This window comes from Bidens hawaiensis, unplaced genomic scaffold (assembly GCF_021521415.1).
Source record: "Bidens hawaiensis isolate Kalapana, Puna unplaced genomic scaffold, B.hawaiensis_p1.1 tig00029330_1, whole genome shotgun sequence".
Classification (NCBI taxonomy): Eukaryota; Viridiplantae; Streptophyta; class Magnoliopsida; order Asterales; family Asteraceae; genus Bidens; species Bidens hawaiensis.
In genome coordinates, this window is record NW_027494851.1 from 115,651 (window position 1) to 128,474 (window position 12,824).

General features: G+C 41.9%; 1 protein-coding gene across 2 annotated transcripts; it reads left to right on the top strand.

Annotated features, from left to right (window-relative positions):
• The first annotated feature begins 7,426 nt into the window (after window positions 1-7,426).
• LOC143578751 (putative alpha,alpha-trehalose-phosphate synthase [UDP-forming] 10) lies at window positions 7,427-11,150 on the top strand. 2 transcript variants are annotated; one of them, XM_077062235.1, is made up of 4 exons: window positions 7,427-7,523; window positions 8,236-10,241; window positions 10,336-10,609; window positions 10,706-11,150. In XM_077062235.1, the coding sequence occupies exons 2-4, from the start codon at window positions 8,302-8,304 to the stop codon at window positions 11,015-11,017; spliced, it is 2,526 nt and encodes an 841-aa protein (XP_076918350.1). In that variant the 5' UTR covers window positions 7,427-7,523; window positions 8,236-8,301; the 3' UTR covers window positions 11,018-11,150. The 2 variants fall into 2 exon arrangements, with proteins under 2 accessions (XP_076918350.1, XP_076918349.1); XM_077062234.1 differs by lacking the exon at window positions 7,427-7,523 and having other exon boundaries at window positions 8,072-10,241.
• Window positions 11,151-12,824: the final 1,674 nt, after the last annotated feature.

The window sequence follows — 12,824 nt, forward strand, 5'->3', positions numbered from 1 at the left end:
AAAGCTAGAGGCTCATGTAGATTCATACCTGGTAGCAGCACAAGTCAATGGCCTTTATGATGCCAAGGAGAACACCATGCCTCTGTATCTAGAGCAGGCGAAGAAACTCACTGAACAATTTGACTTTTTCAGAATCATACACATTCCGCGCAGTGAAAATAAGTCCGCCGACGCGCTAAGCAAAATGGCATCAACCAGCTTCGATCATTTCGGCAAAGATGTCAGGGTGGAAGTAATGAGCAACCCGTCAGTGGGAGCGAAGTCTGTCCTTGTAATTCATACAACACCTTCATCATGGATAACTCCAATAATGGAATTCTTGAAGGAGGGAAAGGTACCAGATGATCGCGCACAGGCGAGGAAGATAAGACATAAGTCGCAGAACTACGAACTGCTTGATGGTACGTTATATCGACGCTCTTATCTTGGACCACTCATGAAATGCCTAGACGCTGAAGAAGCAAGCTATGTGATCAAAGAGATACATGAAGGAATCTGTGGAATACATGCTGGCCCGCGCATGGTGGTTGCCAAGGCAATGAACGCAGGTTACTACTGGCCAGGCATGTACTTGGACGCGTTAAAAGAAATCCAAAAATGCAAAGCGTGTCAGAGCTATGCGCCAAACACCATGCGGCCAAAGAACAACTTGATTCCGGTGACCTCTGCATGGCCTTTCCACAAGTGGGCAATCGATATTGTGGGTCCCTTACAGCAAGCGCCAGGGCGAGTAAAGTTTTTGGTAGTGGCAGTAGACTATTTCACAAAATGGGTTGAAGCCAAGCCACTGGCAAAAATCACAGCTGAGGCAATGAAGCAGTTTATTTGGAGCCACATCGTATGCCGTTTTGGCCTGCCCATGGAAATCGTGAGCGACAATGGCAAACAATTCACTGACAGGAAGATATCCAGTTGGCTCAAGGAATTGCGCATCAACCAGGTCTTCACTTCGGTATACCACCCTCAAGGGAATGGCCAAGTGGAGCGCGCGAACCAAAGCTTGCTAAATGGGCTGAAGAAAAGGTTAGAGGGAGAGTCCCATGTATGGGTTGAAGAGTTACCTAATGTCCTGTGGGCGCACAGGACATTAACCAAAACCAGCAATGGCGAGTCCCCGTTCAGCCTAACCTATGGAACGGAGGCTATGATTCTAGCAGAGATTGGATGCCCATCCTATAGAGTGCTCATGATGAGTAAGACGGATAACGAGCGCGAAAGGAGGTTGGATCTCAATTTACTTGAAGGGCGCAGAGAGGCGGCTATCATCAGTGAAGCCAAATACAAGAAAAAACTAGAAAAATATTACAATCAGCGCGTGAAAGAATGCCACTTCAAGAAGAATGATTTTGTCCTGCGGAACAATGAAGCTAGTCGCGCAATACCCCCGGGAAAGATGTCTCCTAACTGGGAGGGACCTTATCAAGTCTCGGAAGAATTGGGAAAAGGCGCATACGCTTTAAAAGATTTAAATGGAAAGAAGATCCCGCGCACATGGAACGCAGCACAACTCAGAAAATGTTTCATGTAAAAGTCGTTAAGTTTGTAATCAAGGCTTTTTAAGCCATTATGAATAATGATACGCGCTATTTTTTCTTAATATGCGTTCTATTACCTTTTGCATACATGTTTCACACTTCCCTTTATTAATTTTGAGCAATACGACAACATTGTATTGACATCAAACTAAAAATAAAAAAAAGTAAAACATACATGCGCGAGCTTCAAGCTCAAACGCGTTAACGAGTTTTAACTCTAAAACGTCAGGGCCTTAGCCTAACAATATGAGCCTTAGCTCAGGGCCTTAGCCCAATAATATGAGCCTTAGCTCAAATTACTCATAGCATCCATCCTACGTATTGCGCAGCTGGACCATAAAAATACCTAAGCACAGCTAAGGCAAAGCACATGCCAAAGCATAGTTGTTAAGGTCTCAGGTCGAGGTCGCGCATGGGATTATAATGGATATCAGAGTAACACATACTGACACGTAAAAGCTAAAAAAAAAAAAACTCATTCATAATTCCCTATAATAAATGCGCGATAACGTCGCGCAAAAGAGGAATAATGAAATGCCAAGGCACGTGTCAGCATATTCAAAATATCGCAAAATAACTTGAAATATGACAACTGTTAAGGATTAAGTAAAAATAATTTCCTTACAACCTTGTTCAAGTTTCAATGTGTAAACATACATTATATTCAACAAGCACACGCATGCAATATAAAGAGATGAATTGGGAATGCGCAAGATGCGAATAAGGGAAAAACAAAATTTCATTCCAAAACATAGAAGTTTACAAATTTACAAATGATGAGGTAAAAATTACAAAAAAAAAAAAAAACAAGAAGGGCTTTTCAAGTCTCTATATCAATATCAGCCTCTTCATCGTCCTCATCATTACTTCCTCCCTCAGCATCTGGCGCAGCCCGCTCCTCATCTCCAAACTTACCATAATCAAGCTGTTCGTCTTGAATATAGTCGTCTTCTATTATGATAGCGTCAGGAGTAGGTCCTTTGGCCACGCCAGAGCCGCTAGCAGAGGTAGCGTTGCCCGCGCCATCATCATTGCCACCAGTCCCTTCACATTCATCAAGTAATTTCTTTAAAGCGCCAAGATCGGGCTGGTCAGCAAGCGCGGCTATTTGCAAAGTCACAAGGAAAAGTATGAGTACAAAAGATTATGAAAATAAGTCAAGTAAACTCATTAAGGTTAAAATACCTGCTCAAGGATGGGAATTGGAGTATTCAGGTACTTCTCCCCCACCTCAGCCATGTCAGCGCAGACAACGTCGAGCTGATAAGGATAGTCGGATGGATTCTTCTTTATCATGCCATATTCATAGCCATCCTTAAACCCTTCAGCTCGACCCACCAAGCGCGACGCTGCATTACAATCCATCACAAGGGTCTGAAACTCGTCTGAGTATTTCATCGCATAAGCGCAACGAGTCACACCCTGTGAAATTAGCCATTGACGGTCCCGCGCAAGGGAAGAAACAGACGTCTCAAGAGCAGGAATCTGAGAGTTTAACAACTCAACAGTTTCCTTGGCTTGTTTTAGCTCTTCTTTGTCAGACGCTGCTGCCGCCAAGGCTTCATTCTTTTTCGCTCGCGCAGCATCGAGCTCTTTCTTCAGGCGCGCAACCTCACTCTCCAATAAGGATTTGTCAATATTAGCCTGCGCAATAGTTTGGTCACGCGCCTCTGCTTCCAACTCCAAGTCACGCGCTCGACGTGCGTACTTGGCCGCGTCTGCCTCTGCCGCCTGCAGCTTCTCTCGCGCAGCTTGCAGCTCATGCCCGCGCTTCACAAAAGCAGCGTTGGCACTTGCCCGGTTCTCGCTAAGTTCTGCTTGGAGTTTCTCAGCCCTCTCTCGGGCATCAGAAAGATTCCAAGCAGAAACCTTAGCCTCTCGCTTGGCCTCCACAAGGGCATCACGCACTTTTATATAATCATTGCGAAGCTCTTGGGAGGCAGCAAAGAACGCAGACCCAGCAAAAAGGTGGTCATTAAGCAAGTCCACGCGAGCGCGGTTCTCTTGAAACCTCCTTTCAGCCGGAGGAACAGAGTGAGCCCAGAAGTCTTCATATACGCCCATGGATTGAAATGAGCTATCTTCAGTAATATTCCAGCTCGGGCGGTATATGTGATCGGCTTCCTGCAAGCACAAAGCAACGCAAAGAAACGTTTTAGTTATCTAAACACTAATTTGGAAGTCTGCACAGCGGAGCAAAACAAACTTATACCTGAGGAGAATCGGCGGAAAGATTAGCGCCAGCTGATGAGCTCCTGCCTGCCCCACGAGAAGAAGGCTGCGCCACGAAATCTCGTGGCGCTATAAGGCTTGCGCGGCCACCATCAGAACCTTCAGAATTAACCTCCACATCATCCTCTACAACAGGTCTCTTCTTCTGCGACTTAGAAAAATAAAAAATAGTCTCGCGAGGAGGGCTGCGCGCAGGAGGAGGTGAGGGAGGTCTTGACGCTGTTAGATCAGCGCGTAAAATAGTCTCCTGCTCCTTAGTGATCCCAATGAGGGGAGATTCAATACTTGTCGGAGCAGGAGCTGAACTAACTGCGCCAGCGCTAGCGGTGCCACCAGCAGCTTGTGTGCCAGCTATAATTCCTACGAAAAAGCCAACAAGGAGAAATGATTCATGACTTGGAACTAAAGAAAAAAAAAATCAGGCAATCAAAGCGCAATAAATACCTTGGCGCACCGGAGTCCGCGAATTAAGCATCGCCATGAAGTCCATTTTCCCCCTTTTCGAGGGTAAAACAGGGGACTTCAAGACAACCTTCGGCATAGCCTGGGCACCTTGCTGTGCCTGAGGTTGAGCCACCAACGTTGCCGGCTCTACAAACATTTGAGTAAACAAAGCTTTATTAATAACTATCAGAATCACGCTCATAAAACCACAAAATATAAACAAAGTATGCCTGTTGGAGAAGACGGAACAGCAGGCGCAGCGCCGCTTCCCTTGTCCGCCACGCGAAGAGATGAGGTGGCGGCACCATACCTCGTGTGGACGGGGGGACTGCCCACACCTCGAGGCAAAGAAGACGAGGAAAACTTGGATGTAAAACCCTTGGTTTTCTCAAGTCCCTTCGCTTGAGTAGGAGGAAGATCCTGGGCAACAGAGGCATCACCTTTTTTCTGTTTTTTACTGGCCCCTGCGCCAGTTTTACCTTTAGCCTTACGTTTGAGTTGCGGCACTTCAGCTTCTTCCTCCTCCACTTCCTCTTCCACAAGCTCCAACTCATAATTCTCGAGCGCATCTACAATACGCGCAACAGAAATAGTAAAACAAAACGCAGGTATTCTAAGGGCCTAAACACAAATACAAAGGCTTACCAGGCGCATCGCTGTCAAAACAAAATTCTAAATCGACATGGATGAACATATCATCGAAGCGATCAGGGAAAGCAACTTCCCCAGCGCTCAGCGCGACAGAGCCACCCTCCATATGCTCGTCATAGGCGGCGTGGATGTATTCCTTGCTTTCTGCATAAAACAAGACAAATGATATTAGCAAAACGAATTATACTCGCGCAAAACTAACGCAATGAACAAACAACCCACCTGAGCCATCAACTTGGATGACAGGCTCAGTCCCGCTGTCAATCCACCTCTTGCTCATGCCAACCCCCACCAGCGCTTCCTCGCAAATTTTCCTGGCGGGGGATGGTTCAGCAGATAACTTCTTAACCCACGCGCCCGTTGGGTTCCTAAGGACATTATCATCCGCGGGCGCAGAAGTGATCACGCGCATAGTCATGCGAATTGGGATAACACCAGCCTTGATGAAAAAGAATTTTTCCGCCCAGTCATGAAGGCTTTTGAAAGAAACAGTGCAGCACTTAACCTTCTGACTGCGCGGTGTGAATGAGAACCAAGAATCTTGGATCTTTGGCTTATAAAAATATTGAAAGCGCCGAGGGGTGGGCTCCTCGCGCTGAGCTTTGCATATGAACTCAAAATGAGTCATGCGCACCAATCCACAGGGATGGACCTGGGATATGTGAATCCCATAAAACTGAAGGAGCGCACCCATAAACCTTGTCATCGGAAGACGAAGGTTACAGTGAGTAAAAAAATGAGAATATAGAGAGATGTAGCCGGCAGGAGGATCTGCAGCCGTCTGCCCGGCTGCCGGAAGCAGACAACCATACTCAGGGACCTGAGAAGCAAGGAGACTATCAAAATCAGATTGTTTCAGCTTACAGGGAATCTCATCCCATTTCTTCACTGCCTTGTTTTTTCCTCCCTCCTCCGACGAGGCCTCGGCAACCCGTTTACCCTTGCCGGTCTTCTTCAAAGTAGACCTAACAACTGATTTGACACGGCGTTTACTAGGGGAAATTGTGGTGTCTGGGTTATCAGACATACAATTGTGAACCAAACAATATGCTTACTTTAAGCACGGAGTTCAGGGACAAAGACGAAAGCTTTTAATCAGAATGTAAATTGAAGAAGCAAAAGCTCTGAAAATGACAATGGAGATGAAGAAAAAACCGTTCAAAAGGTTTGGTTTTATAGGCCCAGGAGGGAGAGAGAAAAAAAAGTAATAATCAGATCTACGCTCACGCGCCCCCACTCGCAAGCGTAGGCCAACATAAGTGCGACACGTGTTCCTGACACTGTATGAGGAGACGTGAAAGGCAACTGTAGCACCTCGAGCACACGAAAGGTCTAACACACAACGCCTCCACCTCTGATGCATGTCAGCACCAACCAACCACGTGTATTGACGATTCGTTTTAACCAAAGGGATAGAATTTCGCGCAACGCACATATGAGAAATGAAAAAGAAAAGACAAACCCTATTAAAAGAGCAAACTATTAAGTCTAATATCTATCTTACCTCGCTCGCGCGAGACAAGACACACATTAGACTGGGGGGGCTTGAAGAGGTATGCACCCGCCTTAACATCGAGCGGGGCGGATCAACCCACAAGATATAGACAAGAGGCTTGAAATCAGGATGTCATGAAGACACAAAGCCAAAACCTATGCGCGTGGCGCATATCACATATGCTCACGCATCGCATATGCTCACGCATCGCATATGCTCACGCATATCACATATGCTCACGCATATCACATATGCTTGCCCGTATCACATCTGCGCATGAAACATATGCGCGTGAGAATAAAGAGAAGACCTCGCGCATCCCCAGGATAGGCGCATATCACACATGCACACAATCAACCACGTCCTTATCCAAATCAGGATAAGGACAACCATGATTGTGCTCATCAGACAACCTTCCAGAAGGTATCTTTTAAGGAATAAAGAATATGCTGATGTTGACAGCTGCCAATGAAGGATGGACAACTCAGCAAAGCCCATGTGCTACCACGTGATAGCACATGGGTCAGGTGAAATACCTTGGTCAGAGAATAATCAATAAAAAAGCACCAGGTGTCCTAAGTACACGTGGCGCGAAGCAATAGGAGGAGGCCAAAAAGGCCCTAATTGGGTCTGAGCCCAATCATTTGAAACCCTAATACTATAAATACCACACCACCTCCACAGTGGGAGGTAAGCAAGAAAATATATTCTAAGTCCTTACTCATTTTCACATTCTCATTATCTTCTCCTACAATATCTTATTCTCACACCGGAGGGTTACCCCAAAGAGGACCCCTCTGTCCCTTTCTGAGGGGTAAGTTCACGGTGCTGTTCGTTTTGTAGGTGGAAGAACTCATATTCCGGAAAACCATCGGTGATATAGCACACTCACACCGAGGAACGTAGATCGAATACAAGTAAGTCGATCCACGCTTCTTCATTAAGTAAAAAGGTAAGGATGGTTAGTTAAGAGATGTGTTGAGTTGTGATGTAGAGGCTAACTCTATCCACTTTCTCTCTCTATCTCTAAAACGTTTCTTAATAAGTTAATATTATTATTATTATTAACCCAACACAACACAAGGCAATTAGTTTGTTGCTCTCTGGATTCCGTCTACCGCCGGACACCGAGTTCCGTCGTCGTCGTCCTTCGCATCCATCTGACAGTAAGTTTAAGTTGTTTAATTATCCGTATAGCATCTATGTGTGTGTTTTAGAATGGATTTGAATAATAACTATTTCAATTTAGGAAGATATGGAATTAATTAGTTAATTAAGAGATCAATAAAACAATATATAATTTTGTAATTTGGGTGTTTTTTAGGAAATCATACCCGCCCAATTGGGATTGGGAGTTTAAACATTTGCAATTCATATTATTATTCGTGTGTGTGATTGTAGGTCGAATTGGATTTGTACATGAACAACAAAAATATATGTTATGTTACTTTGAACACTTAGTTTTATTTCATTTCATTTCATTTTTTGGGGGATGTTCTCAATAATTTAGAGCAATATATATTAACTATAGGGAAAGTATTCATAATTCATGATAGACCTTCTTACTATGCAGGCAGTATATATATATATATATATATATATATATATATATATATAGATAGATATTTATTACTTCATTACTGATTTATATGTTGTTTGAGTTGCTCAATATGCTCTACTTTTTAGGCATTTCAACTTGATACTTATTGTTATTTCTTGATATGATAAAGAGGAAAATGCAGTTTTTTAGGTCATTAAGTTGCTGCTAAATTCTAGTTATTCTTTTTGGCACATTGTTATCTTCTACTTTGGATGATTGAATCACGGATATGTTATCTCACACCTCTCTCTACCCTTTTGTAATGTGTTGTTATTCAGGATCTTTAAACAAGATACACCTTATACCTTATAAAGGCGCGCTTTTTTATATAATATAAACCACTCATGGCATCAAAATCTTTTGCAAATATGTTGGATTTGGTTCCTGATAAACTACTGGATATCCCTCAAACTCCAAGAAATCTTCCACGGGTCATGACTCTGCCCGGAATTATCAACGCTCATGATGGAGATTCAGATAGTATCTCGTCCAACTGTCCCGAGAGGAAAATCATCGTCACAAACATGTTACCTTTACATATTCAGCGCGATCCGGATACCCTAAAGTTGACCTTCAGATTCGACGAGGACTCGCTCTACTGGCAGCTAAAAGACGGGTTTCCTCCTGAAACCGAGTTTGTATATGTAGGTTCGCTCAAGGTTGAAGTAGATGCGAGTGAACAAGAAGAAGTTGCTCAAAAGCTGCTAGAAGAATTCAATTGTGTTCTCACTTTTCTTCCTCATGATCTTCACAAAAAGTTTTATGGTGGTTTTTGTAAACAGCAATTGTGGCCGCTTTTTCATTACATGCTTCCTATTTGCCCTGACCATGCTGACCGGTTTGACCGCGTTCTCTGGCAGGCGTATGTATCTGCAAACAAAATATTTGCAGATAAAGTTATGGAAGTTGCAGACCCCGATGAGGATTATATTTGGGTTCATGATTATCATCTTATGATCTTACCTACCTTTTTAAGAAAACGTTACAGTCGGGTCAAACTTGGTTTTTTCCTTCATAGCCCGTTTCCCTCATCGGAAATATATAGAACTCTTCCTGTAAGAGATGAAATCCTTAAAGGACTTCTTAACTGTGATCTAATCGGGTTCCACACGTTTGATTACGCAAGACACTTTTTGTCATGCTGCAGTAGAATGATCGGCCTGGATTACGAGTCCAAGCGAGGACATATCGGGCTCGATTACTTTGGTCGAACAGTGTATATCAAAATTTTACCTGTTGGCATTCACATGGGCCGGCTTGAGTCTGTTCTAAATCTTCCAATCACATCAAGTAAAGTCAACGAGATAAGCCAAAGGTTCAAGGGGAAAAAGCTGATAGTTGGAGTCGATGACATGGATATCTTTAAAGGCATTAGTCTTAAGTTACAAGCGTTTGAATATCTGTTGCAGATGAACCCTGCGCTACAAGGTAACGTTGTTTTGATCCAAATTGTGAACCCTGCAAGAAGTACAGGAAAAGATGTACATGAAGAAAAACGTGAAACGTATTCAGTTGTAAGTAGAATAAATGAGACTTATGGTTCACCTGATTATGAGCCCGTGGTTTTAATCGACCGCCCTGTAGCCCGTTATGAAAAGTCGGCTTATTATTCAATGGCTGATTGTTGCATAGTCAATGCTGTTAGAGACGGAATGAATTTAGTACCGTATAAATACATCGTTTGCAGACAACACTCGCCTCATATTGACAAATCAAGTATGTTGGTTGTCTCTGAGTTTGTCGGGTGTTCACCATCTTTAAGCGGTGCTATACGGGTCAACCCATGGGACATTGAATCTGTAGCTGGAGCTATAAACTCCGCTTTAACAATGAAAGATTCAGAGAAGAAATTAAGACACGAAAAACACTACAAATACGTAAGCTCTCACGATGTGGCTTACTGGGCCCGTATGTTTATGCAAGATTTAGAAAGAGCATCAAAAGACCATTATAACAAACGTTGTTGGGGTATTGGTTTCGGGCTTGGTTTTCGCGTCGTTTCTCTTTCTCCAAGTTTCAGAAAACTTTCTCCAAATTATATTGTTTCTGCGTATAAGAAGTCAAGCAGACGGGCTATATTTCTTGATTATGATGGTACACTTATCCCACATCCGTCTATTGTAAAAGCTCCTAGTCAAGAACTAATTAATATTCTGAGCACACTTTGCAATGATCCTAAAAACACGGTCTTCATTGTGAGTGGGCGAGGAAGAAGCTCGTTAAACGAGTGGCTTGCTCCTTGTGAATGGCTCGGTTTAGCTGCTGAACATGGTTATTTCACAAGGTATTATTTAAATGTTTATTCGACAATTGAGCATTCATATTATGTGTGTTTAAATTTTAAATGTCTTCTAATAATATAAATCTTGGTTTTGTAGACGGAGTGCGAAATCTGAGTGGGAGTCGAGTATCCCGGCTACTGATCTTGAGTGGAAGGAGATTGCTGAACCGGTTATGAGACTGTATACAGAAGCAACCGATGGTTCGAGCATTGAGGTCAAAGAAAGTGGTCTGGTTTGGCACCACCAGGATGCTGACCCTGACTTTGGTTCGTGTCAGGCTAAGGAGTTGTTGGTGCATTTAGAAAACGTACTTGCTAATGAGCCGGCTGTGGTTAAACGTGGTCAACACATAGTTGAAGTCAAACCTCAGGTAACTGCTAACTAACTTCCACTTAATTTGTAGTTAGGTTGAATCATGAATGACAAGATCAAAAGCTTAAATTTTGAAACTTTTTGACTTTTGCAGGGTGTGACAAAAGGATTAACTGCAGAGAAGATATTATCAAGAATGGTGGAAAAGGGGGAAAGCCCGGATTTTGTGACGTGCATCGGGGATGACAGGTCAGATGAAGACATGTTTGAAAGCATTCGGAGTGCGGTTGTAAGTTCAAAGCCAGAAATATTTGCGTGTACGGTTGGACAAAAGCCGAGTAAAGCTAAGTATTATCTTGATGACACTGGTGATGTGATCAAACTGTTGGGAGGCCTTGCAAATGCTTCAGATCCAAAACCTGGTAACACTGCCCGATTTCAGATCACTTTTGATACCATTTTTTAAGATATTACTTGTTAGTAACATGTATAGTTTTCTGCTGTGGCGAAAAAAGTAAAGGAATTGAATTTTTTTTTATATTTATTTATGATATGATGAATCTTTTAACCTGGTCTGGTGTGTAATGGAATGGATAGAAAGCAAATGCTTATTATTATTATTTTTAATGTATAGCTCACTTTTTATATGGTTTATGTGCATCTTATCTTCTTATCAAATTCTGGCAGTTGAAGCAAAGAATATGATTGAATTCAACTTATACTTGGTGCCAGTATTTATAAAACTGTGACAATTTTTAAAAGAATTTTTTGATTTTTTTTCTGTTTGAAGGTTAATGAATAAAGGCTAAAGGGGGTCAAGTATCTTACCTTTTCTTTTTCAAACTTTTAATGCAAAGTATCTTGCTTTTTTATCTTCATGTGCTTAGAAGCTCAATTTTGCTTCTAGGCATCATACTCTTGATTTGAACTGTTGGTTAGTTTACTTACGTAGAAATCCTATACTTCATTAAATGGACCCTATTGGGATCATGTGAAAGGGTATCATAAGGTTAGTTTAGAACACCCAGAAAATGTTTTATTCTTAACGTACGAGGACATGTCAATGGACACCGTGAACATTGTGAATCGAGTTGCAAAGTTCTTGGGCTACCCCTTCACAGAGGAGGAAGAGGCTAATGGCACAGTGGAAGAAATTGTTAAACTTTGTGGTTTCAAAAGAGGTCAATAAGCACGGAGATATAGGTATGAGTGTACCTAATGATGCATTCTTTAGGGAAGGTAAAGTTGGAGACTGAAATAACTATCTGACGGATGAAATGAGCCGTATTATAGATGAAATCACCGAAGAAAAGTTTCATGATTTGGATATATCATTCCCCATCTAAGTTCGTAAGGCTAATCATAGTGTAGAATATAAGTTTCCATCTCCGATCGAGATGCAATATTAGAAAAAAATATCGGGTGCAATGAATTATGTGTTAGGTTCTTAACTTCTTTCCATGCTTCTTAGTTATGGGCTCATTGACCGGTGTCGAAAAGACGGTCTCATTTGTCACATGGTTAAAGCATAACACCGTGAAATGACCTGACCACAACGGAGCTCGACCTAACATCCAAAGCTGTACCAAATTAGTTACCATACCGAAATATATATACCCGCACCGTACCAATAAATTTGGTATGGTATTCAATACTCGGTTTTATTAGTTTCCCGTACAGATACTTTCGGAAAGTACGGCCGTACGGTACGAGTTAATGATCTCATCCCTATACTCTTCATATGAGAACCTAGTATAGATGAGTGGGTTCTAACAAGTTAAAGTAAATCAACGGCTGGGATATGTTCCTGTTTCTTATGTTTTTTTAGTGCTCCGTTTTGAAATATTCTATTCTATCAATTCTATACACTTTTTTTTATATGATTTGCAACGAAAGTATGAACACGTGAGTAAATAGATGCTATTTTGAGTTAATAATTAAATGGTAATAAAAACTTGCATAGATGTAACTCTTTTACTTTATATTATTGAAGGGACCACTATCATTCATGCTTGATCTTTTTGCAAGCCATAGAATGTGACATATCAATAATATCATATACGTTACCTATGTATATGTATAGTGCAACCATTTATTAATTAACTCATCTTTTGATAAAAGCAAAATTAAATTAAATTCACCAATAATAAAAAGGGTTACATAATTGCCTATCCTATTTGGAAATAATTGAAAATACAGATATACCAGTGGCATTAAATACCATATCTGATTTACTTAAATAAATAAAAAGGAGAACCACAAATAATATTATC

What these genes read in the sequence shown, in the direction of transcription:
- LOC143578751 (XM_077062235.1), top strand. Translation starts at nt 8,302, where the DNA reads ATGGCATCAAAATCTTTTGCAAATATGTTGGATTTGGTTCCTGATAAA. An exon ending in GAACATGGTTATTTCACAAG is followed by an intron (nt 10,242 to 10,335) that starts GTATTATTTAAA and finishes TTGGTTTTGTAG; the next exon opens with ACGGAGTGCGAAATCTGAGT. An exon ending in TAGTTGAAGTCAAACCTCAG is followed by an intron (nt 10,610 to 10,705) that starts GTAACTGCTAAC and finishes TGACTTTTGCAG; the next exon opens with GGTGTGACAAAAGGATTAAC.